Source organism: Homarus americanus, unplaced genomic scaffold (genome assembly GCF_018991925.1).
Source record: "Homarus americanus isolate GMGI-L3 unplaced genomic scaffold, GMGI_Hamer_2.0 scaffold8226, whole genome shotgun sequence".
NCBI classification, from domain to species: Eukaryota; Metazoa; Arthropoda; class Malacostraca; order Decapoda; family Nephropidae; genus Homarus; species Homarus americanus.
The window spans coordinates 1,298,816-1,320,229 of record NW_024717620.1 but is presented as its reverse complement, the minus strand read 5'-3'; the positions used below and the strand labels follow the sequence as shown (position 1 = coordinate 1,320,229).

The following is a 21,414-nucleotide window of genomic DNA, read 5'->3' as shown; positions in this document are numbered from 1 at the left end:
GGTTAGGTTAGGTTAATAGACGCTGTAATATAAATATCCCGGTAAGCCAACTCCAGCTCTGTAGACCGGGGGAAGGGGGAGTGTCTCTTCAGGGGGGGAGGAAGGGAGGGTCTGAGAAGGAAAAGGTAGGAACAAGTGCTCCAACATATCGTCTTAACTAAGTGACCCTTAACCTGTAATGTTAACACTGAGATCAACCAATATCCCTTCCTGGCCGCTGTACTGCACGACAAAATCCATCATTCTCTTCATGTTAACTTCGGGAATAAACTCAGGGCTTGACGAAATGTGCGGCTGTAGTAAGAGAATATTTATATGGGTTTGTTACATGCTAGAATAAAACACCAGATTACATAAGTGAAATGATAAGAGATAATACATTTGTGTTGAGTAAGTGATGTAATATAAGGGAGTAAAGTGCCACTAAAACTGCAAGTTTTAGTCCCACAGGGTTAGGCGCGGGGGCTGGTGCGGTGGCTGGCGCGGGGGCTGGTGTGGGTGGGTGATGGCGCGGGAGCTGGTGTGGGGGACTGGCGTCTAGTATTATTTGGTGATTCTCGTGACATGATATTTTCGCTGACAATGTACTGTATGTTGAATAACTATCCAAATAACTACTGATTTTAACGTGTTGTAAATTTAGCTGTAGCAATAAGTTACAGCAGGTGTCTTAGTGTTGTGTAGAGTACAGGCGAGCCACACACAGACACACACCTAACCATACCATCGCCACTACACAACATACAACACTTCTATATTAAAGTCAAAAGACAAATATTTGACAAAGAAATGGATAGATTTCATTATATACTGTACACTCAATAAAAAATTACTCGGCATCCTTACGGCGTGATACAATGTGACACGGGTGCCGAATAATTTTTTAGTGGATGTACATATACTGACAGATTCTGGCAGTTAAATCTACCAACGTCAGTGTTAATGATAAGTTATTGTAATCACTGATTGTATCTGTCATTGGTGGGGAGGTGTTATCACCTGATACAAGATAACATTAATATTGCAACAGACACTTAGGGAAGGAACAGCTAACAGGTCGTCTTGTACCTCACTGAGTATTACCACTTACCTACTGTACACGGTCAGTTACTACCACTCACTGTTGGGTGTGTGTGTGTGTGTGTGTGTGTGTGTGTGTATTATAATAATAATAATAATAATAATAATAATAATACTAATAATAATAATAATAATTACTGGTTTATTGAAAGAGCATGGCAGCCCGAAGGCTGAAAATATACAGTTACATATTGGGGAATGGGTCACTTGATCGATAAATAATATACAAGTAACATAAGTGATACAAATATGACATATAATAACAAGGTGGGGAGAAGGTCATACAACAGGGCATTTCAACCTAGTAACAGTGCAGATTGACTGAGAATGAATACACTGGTTGATTCAGAGTTGTTGATAATTTTTACAATGGTTGGGATTGGGCTGTTCTTTTAGTGCATGTTCGTATGGGCTGGATGCGGTTTCGAACAGCAATTCGGGGACGAGGGATCTCCGGTGGTAGTAGGAGCTGGTGTCGAGGATGGTGCAGAAGCTTCACACCAAATTTGCAGATGAGGTCGTGGTGATGATCAGAGAGAGCCGAGGGGGTCAGTGTGTTGAGCGCTTCTTGTTATGTGGAGTAGGTGGGGGAGAGAATAATCTTGCATGCCCTCTTTTGCACTTTTTCAATGCGTTTCCGTTGTGTAGTTTTAGTGAGGAAGACCAGGCAGGGGAGGCATACCTGTAGGTGAGCTTGGGATGTATGAATGTTGAGTAAGCACTGAGTAGCTCGGGTGCAGTAACTCTGAGGGACTTGAGTCGGCGGAGGAGATGGAAAAGAAAACTGGAGGATTTGACAACTGTACTAAAGTGTGTTTTTCGTTTGGTTTGTTATCTATAGTGATGCCAAGGAGCTTAGTGGTGTGTGTGTGTGTGTGTGTGTGTGCGCGCCTGTGATATGTGTAGTAATAATAATAATAATAATAATAATAATAATAATAATTAACGGTTTATTGAAGGAGCATGGCAGCCGGAAGGCTGAAAATATACAATTACATAATTGGGGAATGGGTCTCTTGATTTACTGATTTACAAATGATATACAAGTAACATAAGTGATACAAATATGGTATATAATAATTAGGTGTTGATAATTTTTACAATGGTTGGGACTTGGCTGTTCTTGGAGCAATCAGTTCGTGCTCGTATGGGCTGGATCCGGTTGGGCAGGTGTGTGGCCACATGGCCACCCTAAATTGGGAAACGAAAAACAGACAATATGGTCAGAGTCCCAAACTTTCGGTTGGTGGATTATCAGGGGTTAAGAAGGTACCTAGGTGAGGTCACCTGGGAACAGTCAGGTCAGTCCCCATAGGAAAGGGTGAGGTCACAGATGAAAACAATTGATCATGACTATAATATATTCACTGGTATACTACGTAAAGCACAAGAACAAAATATACCATACAGAAAAATTAGGTGAAATAAGAATGAGCCAAGGAGGATGACCAAAAAACTTAAACATGACATAGGAATAAAGAAAGGAATTTATAAGAAATTAAAGGGAGGGGGAGAGCAGCTCAGAGATAGGTATAATGAACTATCTAGGAACTGTTAAGAAAAATGTAAGGAAAGCAAAGAGAGACTATGAAATCAGAATAGCAAGAGAATCCAAGGCAAATCCCAAGGTTTTTTCCAGGTATATAAGACAAAGGTCAAGGACAAACTTGGGCCTTTAAAGTCAGGAGGGGGGAAGTGATCAATGGCAATGAAGAAATAAGCAAAGCATTGAACAGCAACTTTTTATCAGTTTTCACAGAAGAAATTCGCAACGAAATTCTAGAGGTGGAACAGATATTTAGGGGAAAGGAAGAAGAGAAATTAAAGAATATCACTATCAGAAAAGAGGATGTTCTTAACAGGATAAATAAATTAAAGAAGACAAAATCCCCAGGGCAGGATGAAATTTTCCCTCGAGTCTTGAAAGAGTGTAGGGAACAGATTACCGGACCCCTCGTAAATTTATTTACAAAATCATTAGACACGGGAGTTGTGCCAGACTTGTGGAATAGGCAAATGTAGTACCCATATTCAAAAAGAGGACAGCATCAGCGTCAAATTACCGGCCGATCAGTTTGACGTCAGTAGTGGGGAAATTTCTTGAATCAATTATAGCAAACAGTATCCGATCGCATTTAGGGAAAAGCAAATTAATCTTATAATAATAATAATAATAATAATAATAATAATTAACGGTTTATTGAAAAAGTTCTGCAGACCGAAGGCTGAAAATATACATTGGACATAAATGACTTATTACATACATTGGTGGTTTAACAAAAGCCTTCATTAGAGAAAGGTAAAGGAACATACAGTGAACATACAGATTAATGTAGGATTGTACGTGTTGAACAGCAAACACGTAGTGTAGTAACTCCCTCCCAGATGGTGTTATGAGGGACCTCACGTGGTGTAGTAATTCCCTCGCAGATGGTGTTATGAGGAACCACGTGGTGTAGTAATTCCCTCACAGATGGTGTTATGGGGGACCTCACGTGGTGTAATTACCTCACAGATGGTGTTATGAGGGTCCTCACGTGGTGTAGTAATTCCCTCACAGATGGTGTTATGAGGGGGCCTCACGTGGTCTAGTAATTCCTTCACAGATGGTGTTATATGAGTGAGGTTTGGTCCCAGGACCTTCCTATCGTAGACGGATTAACACATCGCTGGTTGTTGTTGGGTCTCACGGGCCGTTATCACTGGGTAACCTGGGACCTTACTGTGTGAAGGTTAACTTGGGTACGACTGTTACTGTTGAGTTGTTCTCACTGGCTTAAGCACTGTTCACCACTGTTCACCTCTGTTTAACACTGGTTCCATTCCTTTCCTAAATGAAATTGTAACTTCTGGCGAGAACTTGTTGATATTCCGGTGGGGAGGAGGGTTCAGGGGAAGGTGTTGGTATGGGCCAACTTAACAGTTGACCTGGCTGCTCCGAGAGCAGCGCCAGGTACGTCTTGACCTTCGGTGGGTTTACAAAGGGAAAATCTTGTCTAACAAATCTGCTGACGTTTTGTAGGAAATTCTTCGAGGTAGTAGATAATGACGAAAATTACGATGTTATTTACTTACACTTTAGCAAAGCATTTGACAGAGTACCGCATCAGAGGCTTCTGAGAAAAGTTAAGGCTCATGGTATCAAGGGGAAAGTTTTAAATTGGATAAAATCATTGCTCACCGATAGAACGCAGAGGGTCAGCGTAGATGGTGTTAAAACTGAGTGGGGCTCTGTAACCAGTGGGGTTCCCCAGGGGTCAGTACTAGGCCCACTCTTGTTCATAATCTACATAAACGACCTAGATACTGGGATCAGCAGTGACATAAGCAAGTTTGCGGATGACACCAAAATAGGGCGGCAGATAAATTCAGGGCAGGATGCAAATGCACTACAGGAGGATTTAAATAAACTGCAGGGGTGGTCAGAAAAATGACAAATGAAATTCAACACCAGCAAGTGCAGCGTACTTAATATTGGAAGAACAAATACTGTCAATGTATACAGCCTTAACAACATCAACCTAGAGAAGTCGAGTTGTGAAAGAGACTTAGGGGTATTTGTAAGCCCGGACCTACGGCCTAGAAAACAGTGCGTTAATGTTCGAAATAAGGCAAACAGAGTATAAGGTTTTATATCTAGAAGTGTAAGTAATAAGAGTGCAGAGGTCTTATTGCAACTATATCTTGCGCTAGTCAGGTCGCACTTCGATTATGCGGTTCAGTTCTGGTGCCCTTATTTTAGAATGGATATCAATTCACTGGAGTCGGTGCAGCGAAGAATGACGAAAATGATTCCGGGACTTAGAAACCTACCATATCAAGATAGGTTAAAGAAACTAAACTTGCATTCCCTAGAAAGACGAAGAGTGCAGGGAGATATGATAGAAGTATTTAAGTGGGTGAAAGGAATCAATGAAGGGGATATAGATAAAGTTCTTATAATATCCAAGCAGGATAGGACTCGTAGCAACTGTTTTACGTTGGATAAGTTTAGGTTTAGGAGGGAGATAGGAAGGAACTGGTTCACAAATAGGGTGGTGGACGAGTGGAACAAGCTTAGCAACTTTGTAGTAAGTGCTGGAACGCTGGAAAGTTTTAAAAGGAGGCTAGATAGATTCATGGATTATAGAGAGTGGTAGTAACTTTCGACAGGAGCTGCCATGCACAGGCCAACCGGCCTATTGCAGACTCCTTATTTTCTTGTGCTCTTATGTTCTTATGTGGCCAGGACAGTAGCTTGGGGCAATGCAGGTGTGCTCCATCCTTCAGGTTAGATCGGGTGAAGCCGTGAGGTTAGGTCAGGTTAGGTCACATCCAGACAGACTCAGTATTACACTGATGTGTTATTGTGCTTTACTTGGAGTGCACTATCGGAACACTGTTTGGTAGTCAATCGTTCACTGATCACTTGAATGTTTTGCTGAATAAATCCCGGTGTAGTAAGGCTGGTAGGGCGTTGGGATATAGCAGGGGGAGGGGATGGGGCAAACTGACTCGGCCTGGCTGCTCAAACTGGGAGCGCCATCAGGGCACATCTTGTCTCGCTGTTGGTTGACAAGTGTGTGTGTGTGTGTGTGCATGATGTGTGTGTGTGTGTGTGTGTGTGTGTGTGTGTGTGTGTGCGCGCACGCGCCACACGCAGGGTCGTAAAATGCGTCTAGAGTGGCAGCATTATGGTAGTGTTAGGGTGCAAGCACTGCTTGCTCCCTCTCGCTTTCAGCTGCCGCCGCTGGCTAGCCCTCGTGGCGAACATGGAAGCAGCTTGCATAAGTCTTCCCCTGCCAGTACACAGCCTCTTCACCATCAAGACTCCCGTTGTGCCTCCTCGTGGCAACACACGGTACTGGGTGCCTCGTGGGCCCAGGCTAGATCAGCATGGGAGTTCAGAGTAGCCTTGCAGAATAACCTTGGCAGGGTATAAGGCTACGGGGGCAAACCCCGAATGAAAAATCTGCAGTGAAGCCCCACATCAGGCAGACATGCATAAAGAGCTCCAACAAGACCCCAACGGCGGTGTAGGCGGAAGAGGTGACCACCATGGAAACCCAACGACTACACCGGTGGACAAAGGCAATGCCTGTTGGACAGGCTACTAAGGCGAAACCCAAAAAACTGGGCTATCGGCAGTCCATTGCGACTCTCCCTCTCCCCAATTGTTGCAACACTTGTACCACTGCATCAGGAAAAGGGAGAGCCAAGATGTGTGGTTGCAGCCTGCGCTCCTGCCTCACCACATAAATCAACTCACGCGCAGCTATCATCCAGTTCTTCATACCTCTCATCATCATCAAAACCCCTATACCCCAAAAAGTCCAATAGCGACGGACCAGTGGCGACGGGGACAGGCAGAGATGACTTCCCGGGAGTCTCTCGTCACAATTCTGAACATGGGCGGCACAGATAAGATGGTCGTTTATGCACTAGGGTCTAGGTAGCAGTGCAATCCAGTCCTGCCTGTGCGACTGAGCAGCCCTTTCAGGGAGCCACTATGCTCACCCCACATGGGGATGGGGCTAGAAAGGGTGCCCTAAACATAGCCTACCTAAAAACCAAACCTGACTGGGCAACCGCACAAAGTAGGGTCATCCTTATGCGGTCGAAAACACAACTAAAATCACAGATCCAAACAAAAACAAACCATACAACCTCTTATGGTCGCTGCATGGAATGTCAGGACCCTTCTGGATACTGGCGCATCCTGAAAGAAGAACTGCCCTTGTGGCAAAAAAGATGGCCAGGTATAACATCGACAAAAGCAGCCATCAGTGAGTCCCGGCTCCCACATGAGGGCCAACTCACAGAACGGGGGTCTGGCTACACCTTCTTCTGGAAGGGTAAGCCTACTGCAAAAAGAAACCGCTTTTATGGAGTTGGCTTTGCCATCCGCCAACGCATCCAACACAGGCTAACTGAAATGCTTATTGGGATCAACAAGCGCATCATGACACTTTGAGTCCCACTGAATCACTCACGTCATGCCCTCTTCATCAGTGCATATGCCCCAACACTGAATGCAGAGGATGACATCAAGGAGGTCTTTTACGCCAACCTCGACAGAGTGCTAACCTATACCCCCAGAGAAGACAAGGTTGTGCTCTTTGGCGACTTCAATGCCAGAGTTGGCAGAGATGCTAACATTTGGCAGAAAACCATAGAGAGAAATGGACTAGGCAAGTGAAATCCCAACGGCCAACTCCTCAGCAAGTGTGCTGCACACAACCTCACTAACACCAATACCTTGTTTAGGCAGGCCGAAAAGTTCAAGGGTTCGTGGCAACACCCACGATCCAAATACTGGCATCTCATTGACGACATCATTGTCAGAGAAAGAGATCGCCGAGATGTCCTCATCACCCATGCCATGCGTGACTCAGACCACTGTGACACTGATCATGGACTTGTCAGATCCAAGCTCTTACTTCACGTCGTCCCAAAACGGCGAAGGCAGCAAGCCTCCAGAAGAGGTTTTAATACTAAGCATCTGGAAGATCCAGGGATAGCACATGCTTTCAGAGAGTAGTTCGAACAAGGGCTTATAAACAACTCAACAGCAAGCAACGTGAATCCCAGTGCCGAATGGGATACTCTTAATACTGTTATGACAAAGACCTGCAGAGAGACCCTCGGCCAGACCAAAAGAATACATCAGGACTGGTTTGATGAAAATGACCTGGCAATCAAAGTACTCATTGATGACAACCGTGCTGCTTTTACTGAGTGGCAAAACAACCCTCAGTCTCCGACCAAAGCTGATACCTTCCGCAAGAAGAAAGTGGCAGCCCAGCGGGAACTTCGCAATCTAAAGAACGACTGGCTTAAAAATAAAGCATGTGAAGCACAAAAACTTGTAGATCAGCATAAGATGCGCGAATTTTTCATTTCCACTAAACATTTTATAGGCCACTCACTCGTGGTGCAGTCCCCCTCCTCTCATCTAATGGTAACCTCATAATTATAGACAATGAAGGCCTCCTTCAGTGCTGGAAAGAGCACAACCACTCATTGCTCAACCGAAATACCAATCTGCATGTCCTGACTACCCAGCAGGTCCCTCAGCATCCAGAGCTGACCTAACTCAGCTATCCTCCATCCCCGGATGAGGTAGCTACTGCCTTCAAACAGATGAAAAATAACAAAGCCTCAGGGCCTGGTGGAATCCCAGCTGAGGTGTGTAAAGCAGGAGGACCTCTCCTTACCAGCAGTCTCCACTGTCTCGTGGAGAATATTTGGGAAAAGGAGGAAATGACCCAAGCTCTTAAAGACGCCTCCATTGTCAATATTTATATGAACAAGGGAGACCAGTCAGACTGTGGCAACTGCCATGGGATCTCGCTGCTCTCCATAGCTGGCAAGATTATCGCCCGGGTCCTCCAGAACAGACTTCTTCCTGAGGCGGAAAACTTCCTCCACCACGTGGCACCACTAACATGATCTTTGCTGCCCGCCAGACACAGGAAAAGTGCAGAGAACAGCATCGTGACCTGTACACGGCTTTCATCGACCTAACCAAGGCCTTCGACTCGGTCAACAGGGAAGCCCTCTGGTGGACCCTCAGCCGTTTTGGCTGCCCACCAAAATTCATTGCCATTGTGAGGCAACTCCAAGATAGTATGAACGGCAGTGTCCTGAACAACGTCACCCAGTCAGAGTTCTTCCCTATGCAAACAGGGGTTAAACAAGGGTGTGTACTGGCACTGACTCTCTTTTCCATCTTCTTGGCTGCCTTCCTTATTCCTGCCAGTGCCAATTTAGCCAGCGGGATGAACATCAAGTACCGAATAAAGGGGGTCTTTTCAACATAAGGCGACTCCAGAGGTGTCGGCTACTTCCATTACTGAACTTCAGTATGCAGACGACCTCACCCTTGTTGCTCACACTGAGCACGACCTACAGGAGATCCTGAACACATACTCAGATGCGTATGCACACTTCGGTTTTGAGGTGAATGTACGTAAGACTCAGATTCTCTTTCAACCTGCCCCTGGTTCAGACACACCACCAGCCATCCAGCTTAACGGTACTACCCTCTCTAATGTTACCCACTTTCGGTATCTCGGCTACCACCTGTCAACCACAGCAGACATCGATGAAGAGATTCAGCATCGGATCAGATGTGCATCTCAAGCCTTTAGCAGACTCCGAAATCATGTCTTCAGCTGTAGGGAGCTGAATATATATACAAAGCTGCACGTATATCGAGCAGTGATCCTCCCCACCCTGCTATATGGCAGTGAGACATGGGTCACATACAGTAGGCACCTCAAGGCACTTGAAAATTTTCACTAACGTAGTCTTCGTTCCATCCTCCGAATTCGCTGGGAAGACAAGAGAACAAATGCCAGGATTCTTGCTGACACCAACTGTAGGAGCATGGAGGCGACCATTATCCATGAACAACTACATTGGAATGGCCATGTTACCCGCATGGACGACAATAGACTGCCAAAGTAGCTACTTTGCAATCACCTAATAAATAGTAAACGTAACGCCGGCGGTCAACTGAAAAGGTATAATGATAGTTTTAAGACAAACCTGAAAAAGTGCAAAATCGACCCCCTCACCTGGGAGTCGATTACTGCACACCGTAACTCTTGGAAGAGCACCACACCAGAAGGTGTCAATGCTTTCGAGTCAGATCCAATTGCAAGAAGCTCCGTGGTGCATACCATGCTGTAGTAGCTCCATGGTTGGTTTGCACGAAGCGTTCTGGGCTAAAAAAAAATAAAAAAATATCTACGATTCGTTATTGGAACGTACTCTCACCCCCCCATGATGATCACTACGATGGAACTATATTTTGAAACCAAAAGAAAAGAAATGGAATTGGATGCATATAAACTGTATAAATCTGCAAAGAAATAATATTTTTTATAAGATATCCTCCATATAGAGCAGCACATGAAGAATTTTCGTGTTCTTTTTAAAAGAATTCCATGTTTGTTTAGGAACATCCACCAGCCTCTACTGTACTTGCCTCATCGCCGCTTATATCCTCCAAATTCTCCTAACCATCATTAAAGGTAAGCCTTTAAAATAACTAATCCAAATAATTTTGTGTAGAAATGTATGGAAATCAAATTAAGCTAAAACAAAAAAGGTTGTAAGTGGTCTATTTGAACAGTGGTGAGAACTGCTCCATCTGGGATGGTGAATGACGTCCCTTATAAGAAATAATATCGACCCAATTTTCGTAAAGAGCGTAATTAATAACCATCCACCACTAGCAAAATAATTATTTCATTAGTATAAATACTTAGTAGCCTAAATTTCATATTTTAATAAATCCAAATATGCCAGGTAACCAGTGCCAGGTAGTTCCCAGGCATGTTTCATTTGTGTATCAGTTAAACCACAATTTGCTACTAATAAGATAAATTCAGTGACCTAAATTCATGTTTTATTTTTTATTCCCTTAGTGACTCAATGTATTACAAGAAAGAACTACTTTACGACTTGTTTGGGCCAACAGTTGGAGTGGTGATATTAATTAACTTTGCCATTGACAGTATGTCCATGATTTCAACAAAAATGAATAAGTCCTTCTAAAGCAAATGTAATTGATGATATTATTATCTTTTGGCCATCCAGCGAATTTAATGATTTTAAGTTGACCGATTTTTACCAGTTAAGTTAGGTTACGTTAGATTAGTTAAGTTGGGTTAGGTTAGGTTTGGTGACATTGAAATTATGTTTTTTAAAATGCCAAGTAGGTGGATGACCTAAACATTCATTTTACCAAATTTATTATGAGTAGATCAAAAACATTTGTCTTTTTTTTTTACAAATTCAGACTCCGTAAAGTTCTAATGACAATCACTTCATGATAGATGTTTCACCCTATACACTAAAGCTACTGTATGTAAGAGGAAAAAATTAGCACCAAATTGTATTATTTAATACCAAAAGAAGTCCTTGTTGATAATATTTAGTAACAATATTTCAGGTATTACGACCTGGTCGTCGGGACGGAACACCGTCGTAAGTCGAGGAGAGACTGTAATACATTTTCATCTTTAAACTCCTTGTATCTTACCTAACTCACCTTGATGCTCCACTCAATTATAACTAGATGTAATAATTGTAGAAAGTAATCCCAGGTATGACTGCCTTTACCGTTAATTGTTTTTGTATTACAATTCTTGGATATTCATAGATAATGAAATTATGAATATTCAATAAATGTGATATACGTACATTCTAATGATGACAACAGAAATATGTCAGACTTGACTAATTAACTGTAACCAGACATTAACCTAAGTGAATTTGTCCTTAATCCAACCTTTAAAATATGGAAGACAGTATACTTTATTTTATGATAGTTAAGTCAGTTTCCAGTTAGATTAAATTGGGTAGGTTAGGTTAACATTTTTATATAGATCATTAAAATTTTAAAGGGCTTATAATTTTTGTTCTATGAATTTCTACAAAAAATGGGATCAAAGTTTTGGAATCACCATAACAATATACACTACAGTACATTACAAAAAATAATATTTTTTTTTTAGTGTGTGTTGCATATCAAACCAAACAAATCTGAGTTTCCATTGGAATTTTTTATTTTTATTTTAAGACAAAATTACCCTCAATATTTAGATGTTGGAAACTTATAAATATTAACCCTCATAAATATAGATGTTTCAGAATTCGCAAATTTAACTAACACAATATTAATGACTTTATTTTCACTTACAGGTAGAGATACAGCTGACTATTCACCTTTCACCAATACTGAAGAAATAAATCTTGGTATCATTTGATTGATGGGGAATTTTTCCAGTTCCAGGGAAGACTTTGGAATTTGCTTTCTAACCTAACCTCGGAACTGGTTCCCAGACTCGGAACAGAAAAATTTGGAGACTTTCCGTAAAATCCCCAAATTACTCATAAAGCAGAAAAAATGCAGTTTCTGGAATTTTCTGAATATATACCTTGGAGAAATCATAACATACTGTATGCCTTAATTATTATATTTTATTTTTTTATTTTACACTCTACATACATACGTGGATATTACGTATTAATTTATTTGTGACATTTGTGGATAATTTTTCTTTTAAAATACTTTACTCTTGATCATCCATATATTATAACATATCCTGCTTTTAATAAAGGCTATATTCTGAAATAAGCATTATCATTGTATTCTTATCCTTATTATTATTACAGTTTATATTAAACATTAAAAAATGCAGGAATGATTTGCAATTAACATTGCAGACTGTATCAAGGATATTTTTAAACCATTTAATTATCATCTTGTTCTATGTTTAACATTATTAGTCTCTGATTAGTTGGTAGAATTTCATGACTATACCTACTGTATATGGGTTCCATGACATTTGCTCACAAGATGAACCTAATCTAACCTAACATATCTTCATTTCCATGTATGGCCTTGTTTAATATGAAAGTAAAAATTTTGGTATAAAAATAATTTCCTGTTTGATAGAAAACTAACAGTTATGGTGATATTTTTTCAAGATTTTATCCCAATTCATCTGTACAGTGAGTTCATCACTGTCATAACAAAATTATAATACCTAATACTGTACTTTGGTATATTCTACTGACTTGATCCACAGAACAGGCCATAGTTCTCTTTATTACACTCACCCAACCCCAAGTTCATGAAAAACTTAAAACTTTATTGTTAGATTTAATAAGGATAAAGAAGAAAGGAACAGATATTTCACTCAATTTCTACGTTTTTATGGTTGTCAAAGGCTTTATTTACCTATATTCACTGTAAATGATCGTATTTTATTCCCAGAATTGGCTTATAATCCAAGAAAATAGGAAAATGAGGTGCACCTTAGCTTGGGATTCAAGTTTTTTATGCTCGTAAATCGTGTAGCAAGAGCAAACGTTTCTTGCCACTGACAACGTTTTCAGGGTGCAAGCATACCAATCCCCAAGTCTTCCGGCAGTTGGTACACTTGACTACACTACGATGACGTAGTAACAACAAACGACAGTCGGGAACCACCATGGCTCATCTTGAAAAATCACAAAATTTTTACTCCATTGTATTACGACCGCCTGGATACCACAGCGTGGTATACACCACAGTTGATCTTGCAATTGACCCTTAGCCCGACTGCAAACTAAGGTAGACAAGCGCCAACGCAGGAAAGACGCTGCCACCGCCCCTCCTCTAGTAGATGGAGCCCTCCACATGTGCAGCGAATATGAACGACGTTGCGGGTCCCGTATCGGGCTCTTTAGTCCACCTCAAAACTCACTAACCTAGGTGACATCCCTAATAACTCATATCATTGTATCATAGCTGGATGATAGTCATACTCGATTTCGAGTGACTGCTAAGTATTAGTGGTGTGTGTGTGTGTGTGTTGTCATATACATATACCGTGTGTGTGTAATAACAATAATAAAATAAATAATAAACGGTTTATTAATAGAATTGCAGCCGGTGGCTGGAAATATACAAACCTACATTTGATTTAGACATAATGATATGTGTTGAATACATTTACAGGGCTGTACAGTACATAAATCAGGAGTTGTCTATTATTTTAACAATAGATGGGATGGTGCTATTCTTATATCTATCGGTGCAGGCTCTTATGGGCTGAATTTTGTTGTAGTGGCGGACTGCGCGAGGTGGGTGGGGGGCTGCAGGTGGCAGGAGGTGGCGATGACGAGGGTGGTGCATTAGTTGGCTGCCAAACCTTTCCAGTGCTTGGTGGTGGTGGTCACTGAGGGATGGCATTTCCAGGGTGGAGAGAGCGATGGTGTAGCCGGAGTATTTTGCGCCGAGCATGATTCTGCAGGCCCTTTTCTGTACCTTCTCTAGCTGACGTTGTTGGGTGGAGTTGAGAGAAGACGACCAGGCTGGTGACGCATACGTTAGTTTAGGGAGAATAAAGGCGTTGTAGATGGTCCTCAGCTCTGGCGGGGGTGTCCCAAGAGACCTAAGTCGTCGTAGCATGTAGAGACGGTACGAGGCTGCCTTGACTGTGTTATTTACATGGGCCTTCCAGTCAAGTTTGTTGACTATAGTTACACCCAGGAGTTTGGCAGACTGCACCAGCTGGAGAGGATGGGCACCCACTGTGACTGCTGGGGCTTGCATTGGAGTGGTGGCGGTATTGATGTGCATGACTACGATTTTGGTGTGGTTGATGGTGACCTTGTTCTCCGTAGTCCATGCCTGTAGCCTGTCCAGGGTGCCTTTTAGCGATGAGTAGTCTGGTGCGGTGTTGTCCACTGAAACCCCCACAGTGCAGTCATCCACGTACTTCCACCTGTGAGGAGTGTCAGATAGAGCATCGTTGAGCAGGATGAGGAAGCACAGTGGTCCCATCTTGGTCCCCTGGGGAACACCACAGGTGAGGTGTTGGAATGTGGAGACCGAGCCCTGATACCTCACTGCCTGGCTACGTCCACTCAAGAAATCAGTGAGCCATGAGACCAGGTTGGTGGGCAGCCCTAGTGCAATAGCCATGTTGATAACAGTGCAGTGATCAACAAGGTCAAAGGCCTTCCTGAAGTCAACAAGGGCAACGGCCAGTGATGTCTTACGTTTCTGCAAGTTTTGTGCAGAAAATCCAGAAAGCTCACCAAGCAGTGTGATGTAGAGGAGGTCCTCATATTGTCAAATTGCTGTGGATCAATTGACTGATAGATTCTGGCAAATGCCCACTCAAAAACAAAGTCCTCACAAAGTAAACTGGGTGTGTGTTTGCGTTGTCATATACATATACCGTGTGTGTGTGTTGTCATATACATATACCGTGTGTGTATGTGTTGTCATATACATATACCATGTGTGTGTGTGTGTTGTCATATACATATACCGTGTGTGTGTGTGTGTTGTCATATACATATACGGTGTGTGTGTACCGTGTCTTAACTATACTACGCACTTGTCAACATGTCGTCCGGCACTTCAGGTGTTGATGTCTCATCATTGACGGTTTTTATGGTGTTTGATCACCAGGTGATCAGGACGCCCACAACTGTCAGTGTTGGACAACTTCTGCCCAAGTTGTAAACGTTAACAATACAAACAGAATTGTTCTCTAGTATGATAATGCAATATACTGCACAGATGTTGGTCTCGTAACGACGTACAGTCTCGTTCAAGATTCTTCGAACACTCCTGGAGACAGCTGGCAATTCAAGGCCGCTTTTTACTATAGAACGTAGTATAATATAATTCGAAACAACAAAGCCCAACTATTAATTAAGCAACGGGGAACTAAGTAACCAATCACCGATCACTTTTACAATCATTCATAATTTTTACTACGTACTATAGTAAACAAACGGCCTTGAGTTGCCAGCTGTCTCCAGCAGAGGTCGAAGAATCTTGAACGAGACTGTACATTATCTAACTGTATTACAGTATTAATAATTGCTCCTCCCAAATGATGCCTCAACCTACAGACAGTAATCAATCGTCACTACCACTGAGCCCTCGAATGCTGACAGTAGCTTTTATTAACTCGTTTCAAAGGCTACAAGTTTGAGCCTCGATAAGGTGTCTCAACGATATGTATAACTGAGTACAACAGATAGAAATAGTTATACTGCCCAGCTTGTTGTGAAAGATGTGCAGCTTATATATCTTAATTAGCTGCTATATATAGTAACAATTACGGACAGTGCAGATACAGCACACTGCATACTAAGTCTTCGGTACACAAAGGGGGCAGCATGGCCGAGGTAAATATTTAAAAGTTGCCAACACCTTATGTATTGAGTCTTATATAGGGAGAAAGAAAAAAAAATATATAGCGTTTCCATCGGAAATTTTAATTTTTCGAGTATCTTAGCCGATAAAATTACCCACTATATTAGTTGTTTAAAGTGGGCAGGGCTTTGAAGTAGAGGGAAAATGTGAGGTAAAATACTAAAAAGAACACCAAACAAACCTTTCCGATGGAAACGCCACTGAATATTTTTTTTCTCTTTCTCCATATAAAAGACTCGGTATATAAATAGGTGTTTGGCAACTTGTAAATATTAACCCTGGGAGCGCCAGGGAATCAAACCACCGACCCCCGAAACATGGAGGTACTACCGCCTGGGAAGATATTGGAAGCATAATGCATTGTCTAATGGTAGACCCTGCTGCCAGATGGCCACACAAAAATTGTGACAAGTCCCAGGTTGCTGATCTGACTTTCTGCCTCATTTAAACACAATTGCAGGATCTCAATTGTTTCTCTTACTTTGACAACACAACATACATACTGTATATTGTTTCTCACTCTTGATTTTTTTTTTCATTTTTGTATTTCTTTATGGTTCTCTGTTATTATTATTATTATTATTACATTTTCGCCCCCCAGGCCCCGATGTGGGTCAGTGACCTGTGCCCAGGTGGGCTAATCCTCATAAAAAAAATACAAACTAGCGTAATCGCTTTTATTTACCCCTTGGTCAAATTATATATAATTATTCTTACCTTCATGTAGTTCTCTTTGAGTACACAGTCAATAGCTTGGCGTCGCAGGAATAGTTGCACTCAAACTTTGTTTAGAAATCAGTGTGAAATACTGTAAACTTGCATAGAAGCGTCCAGTTGGTGGATACCGAAGAGTAGCCTCGAAATGCTCCTGCCCAAATACTCTCTCTGACTCTAGTATCTTGACTCTTAGTTTGAGGTTGTACTTTTTCGAGAAGAGCACAAAAGGCTGTTACTGGTATTCTGACATGATTTTGAAATTCACCTCAATTTCTATTAGAAGTTCATTAATCATGTGCTTAAAACATATCTTGGATCGCCTCTTCATTAACCACTTTTTGCATCACAAGGTTCTTTTCTTCACCCTTCTCTCCATTGTCACTCAATCATCACCACACTCCACAAAGTAGCTTTCGTTGCGCGCGAAACTAGAGCCATTGCTCACAACACCACGGTCAAACACCGAATGGTAGTTGCTGGTGACCTGGTGTGTACAACCAATGATTCTGAAACTATAGCAGGACAGCTCACTCAATGTTAAATTTTGTATCCTCCCGCAACGGTGGCGTCGCCAAGCGGCCGGAAGGTAAAAAAAATACATAAATTAAACCACGATTTCGACACAACGGATCATCTGGAGATTAGCTACAAAAACGTTTATTGAAGATAATTACCCTCTAAATAATATATTATAGGAACCATAAGAGTTCGGTGTGTGTTGCGGGAACGCTCAGTCACTAAATCCCAGATTCGTTCACACAATCTTACGACTATTTGTAGCAACACAACAATAAATGCCAGGTGTCGCTATTTGAAAACGAGTGTACTGAGATTATTGTGCGGAACTTTTACTTTTACTTTTATCCTCTTTGCCACTGATCGGCTTGTTAGCCGCTTGGGCGATCGGTCACGTCTCTTTTCATTTATATTCTTCACCAAAAGATCGGCTCGCTAGCCGCCCGGGCGATCGGTCACGTCTCTGTCACGCACTGTTGGCAAGTACTGGGCATGCACCGGCTCCTGAATGTACCTGAACCCGCTCCAGTGTTGGTCAAGTCTTGTCTTGAAAGAGCTCACACTCAGTGCCGTCACAACACTCTCTGGTAGATTGTTCCAAGAGTTTACAACCCTCACTCCGAAAAAGTTTGCCCTCACGGTTTTCTGGACTTGCGGCTTCTTCAATCTTGAGCTGTGACCCCTTGTGGGGTGAGCGTCCGCCAGCTCCAAGTAAGGACACTCGACTGAGTAGTGCCCCTTGAGATGCTTATACACCTCAACTAGGTCCCCCCTTGCCCGTCTGTAGTATAAGCTAGGCAAGTTCAGGCGCTCTAATCTCTCAGGGTAGCTGAGGTGCCGAAGTGCAGGCACCAGTCTGGTGGCCCTCCTTTGAACATTTTCAACCAACTGACAGTCCCTAGCATATTGGTCACATGCATTGTCTGTGTATATTATATGTGTACCAGCATTGTGTGTACATATTATATGTGTACCAGCATTGTGTGTACATATTATATGTGTACCAGCATTGTGTGTACATATTATATGTGTACCAGCATTGTCTGTGTATATTATATGTGTACCAGCATTGTCTGTGTCTCTGCTGGATCAAAACATCAGCCTCTTTCTCCAAACGCTCCCTGGATAAGCCAGCCTCGTAGGTCAACCTTTACTGAACGTCCGTATGTCTTAACACAGATGGTGAAACAATATTTTATCTACTCTGTTTATTACTGATAAATTATGTATATGATGTGAGTGTTATAAGCTCTACACACGCAGTAGATGAGTACTGTCTAGTTAAGCGTTTGAGTGTTTTGATGTTGTATATTGTAGGCAGACCCGTGTAGACTGTGTTGAGACAAAGAGCTTACAATAAAAAGTATCTATGTCCTGAGGGAATGATAACTACTGGTAATGTATTTGTTTATCATTACAGAGTAGAATGCAGGCGGAGGACTTCTGTTGTGGTGTGTGTGAGGAACAATATGGCGACAACCGTCCTCCTCGCATCCTGACTTGTGGACATTCTCTCTGCACATTTTGTGTCCAACAAATTTTCACCAGAGACAGCAGGTGTCCAGAATGTCGTGCCCGCATCACCGTCTCCAAGGGAAAGGACCCGCCTGTCAATTTCGAGTTATTGAGGTTAGCTCGTTCCTTCGGGAAGGTTCAGGCAGAGCAGCAGAAAGGTTGCCAGGTCCTCGAGGGGAAGCCAGGTCAAGATCCTGACGCAGGGGAGTGTAAAGCTCACGGCTCTCGCTTGTTGTTTATATGTTGCAAGTGTTATAAGTGGGTATGCAGGAACTGTCTGGTGGTGGACCATCGCCAGCCACCGCTGGGACAGTGTAACATTATGACGTTTTCCCAGGCGATGTTCGAGGCTAAAAACAATAATAAGAGCAACACAAGTTCTTTGTTACAGAAGATTACCCAAATGAAAGTCAGGCTCTCGAGAACAAAGTCTTTCTTATTATTAAAGGAAAGAGAACACAAAAAGGAGATCGCCAAACTTCTTGAGGAGGTCCATGACATTCCTCACAAAGTTGATGAGGTCAACAATCACCTGAAGACGCTGGACTCTTGTCCGGCTGTACTCAAGGCAACCCAAAACTGTGTTGACCAAGCCCAGACTCTTGAAGAACTCAAGGCCTCCACCGAGACTGCTAATGCTCGCTCAGACTCCACCAACCTTCTCTTGGACCAAGCGCAGCAACTCGTGAAAAAGGTCTGTCCAACTTAGTCTCACATTCACAAAACCTCAACGTACAACAAAGTCTTTGTGCGAGGCGAAGCATATGGTAGATGCGGCTGGTTATAAAGCAGTGAAAATGTATCCACGAATTGCATAAATTACCTTATAAACCCAACAATAATATTATAAAAGTCATAAAGAAGGACTAGAGTCATACATATTGTGTCTTAACTCGTGAAGGAGACAGAGGGGCATCACTGTGGTCAGGCATCAGCCATGGACGTCAACCCAAACGACTTCCCGGACCCGTGTGTGATAGACTGGTGAGGTACACGAACACTGTGTGGTAGACTGGTGAGGTACACGAACACTGTGTGGTAGACTGGTGAGGCACACGAACACTGTGTGGTAGACTGGTGAGGTACACGAACACTGTGTGATAGACTGGTGAGGTACACGAACACTGTGTGGTAGACTGGTGAGGTACACGAACACTGTGTGGTAGACTGGTGAGGTACACGAACACTGTGTGGTAGACTGGTGAGGTACACGAACACTGTGTGGTAGACTGGTGAGGCACACGAACACTGTGTGGTAGACTGGTGAGGTACACGAACACTGTGTGATAGACTGGTGAGGTACACGAACACTGTGTGGTAGACTGGTGAGGTACACGAACACTGTGTGGTAGACTGGTGAGGCACAATGAACACCGTGGTAGACTGGTGAGGTAAAGACGAAACACAGTAGGACTTGCAGGTACACGAACACTGTGTGGTAGACTGGTGAGGCACACGAACACTGGGTGGTAGACTGGTGAGGTACTCGAACACTGTGTGGTAGACTGGTGAGGTACTCGAACACTGTGTGGTAGACTGGTGAGGCACACGAACACTGTGTGGTAGACTGGTGAGGTACACGAACACTGTGTGGTAGACTGGTGAGGTACTCGAACTCTGTGTGGTAGAATGGTGAGGTACACGAGCTCTGTGTGGTAGACTGGTGAGGTACACGAACACTGTGTGGTAGACTGGTGAGGCACACGAACACTGGGTGGTAGACTGGTGAGGTACTCGAACACTGTGTGGTAGACTGGTGAGGTACTCGAACACTGTGTGGTAGACTGGTGAGGCACACGAACACTGTGTGGTAGACTGGTGAGGTACACGAACACTGTGTGGTAGACTGGTGAGGTACTCGAACACTGTGTGGTAGACTGGTGAGGTACACGAACACTGTGTGGTAGACTGGTGAGGTACACGAACACTACACATGTTATGTACATTCGACCGAGTAGTGCCCTTTGAAATGTTTACACACTTCAATTAGGTCCCCCTTTGCCCATCTGCAGTATAATCTAGACAGTTACAGTCGCTCTAATCTCTCTGGATAACTGAGGTGCCAAAGTGCAGGCACCAGTCTGTGGCCCTTCTTTGGGCATTTTCAATCAACTGACAGTCCCTAGCTTATCTCGGGGACCAGGCGGGGTGACAATACTCCAGACGGGGAAGCACCTCACTCTTGAAGATCATTTCGAGGGATGACCTTGTTATAAGACCTACTCGTTTAGTTGCTTAATTTACCTTCTTCTCACAATGGTCCGAGAGCTTCAGTTCGTTGTCAACATACACACCCAGGTCCTTTTCACATTTGGTCTTAGTATAGAAGTTTCCTCGTCACGCTGGGAAATGCGATGCTTCTCCTGGTTCCTTTATTTATATTGTGTTAATCAAGATATTTCTATATTATGGTTGTAGTAGTTCGGGTAATTATTTGTAGACTTATTTTTAATGTATGTTTAAATCTTGGTTAGTTTAATACACTCTTGTATGATGCAACATAATTTTATTTTCCTTCAAAGAACCAAATGGACTAAACCCTGGAGGTGTAAGCCATATTAGGTGGCCGCCGTGAGAGTGGAGCTCCAGAGAACAAGGCGGTGTTTTGTAATAAGTCTAAATTGTCAATATTATTTTCTATTGTATTTCACTGAATTAAAACAGTAGCTATTGTAATAAAATATTGATATACAATATATGGTAATATTAATCTCTGCCTCATTTTGACTTCGTGAGAACTTTTGAGGGAAAACTAATATGCTTCCAAGGCCGGGGTTACAAACAGGTCTATGTCCCCGTAATGTCTACCAAACTGACTGATCATTGGTAGTGAAGCCTCAACAATTAATGTACTGTACTGTCTGCAA

General features: G+C 42.7%; 1 protein-coding gene across 2 annotated transcripts; it reads left to right on the top strand.

The window, feature by feature from the left end:
• The first annotated feature begins 1,034 nt into the window (after nt 1-1,034).
• On the top strand, nt 1,035-20,657 carry LOC121858941 (postreplication repair E3 ubiquitin-protein ligase rad18-like). Of its 2 annotated transcripts, XR_006087575.1 has the most exons (3): nt 1,035-1,102; nt 18,453-19,567; nt 19,968-20,657. XR_006087575.1 is itself a non-coding variant. In XM_042355594.1 (2 exons), the coding sequence occupies exon 2, from the start codon at nt 18,459-18,461 to the stop codon at nt 19,254-19,256; it is 798 nt and encodes a 265-aa protein (XP_042211528.1). In that variant the 5' UTR covers nt 1,035-1,102; nt 18,453-18,458; the 3' UTR covers nt 19,257-19,907. The 2 variants fall into 2 exon arrangements, 1 of the variants encoding a protein (XP_042211528.1); XM_042355594.1 differs by lacking the exon at nt 19,968-20,657 and having other exon boundaries at nt 18,453-19,907.
• Nucleotides 20,658-21,414: the final 757 nt, after the last annotated feature.

Coding starts and splice junctions, on each gene's coding strand:
- LOC121858941 (XM_042355594.1), top strand. CDS start 18,459: ATGCAGGCGGAGGACTTCTGTTGTGGTGTGTGTGAGGAACAATATGGC.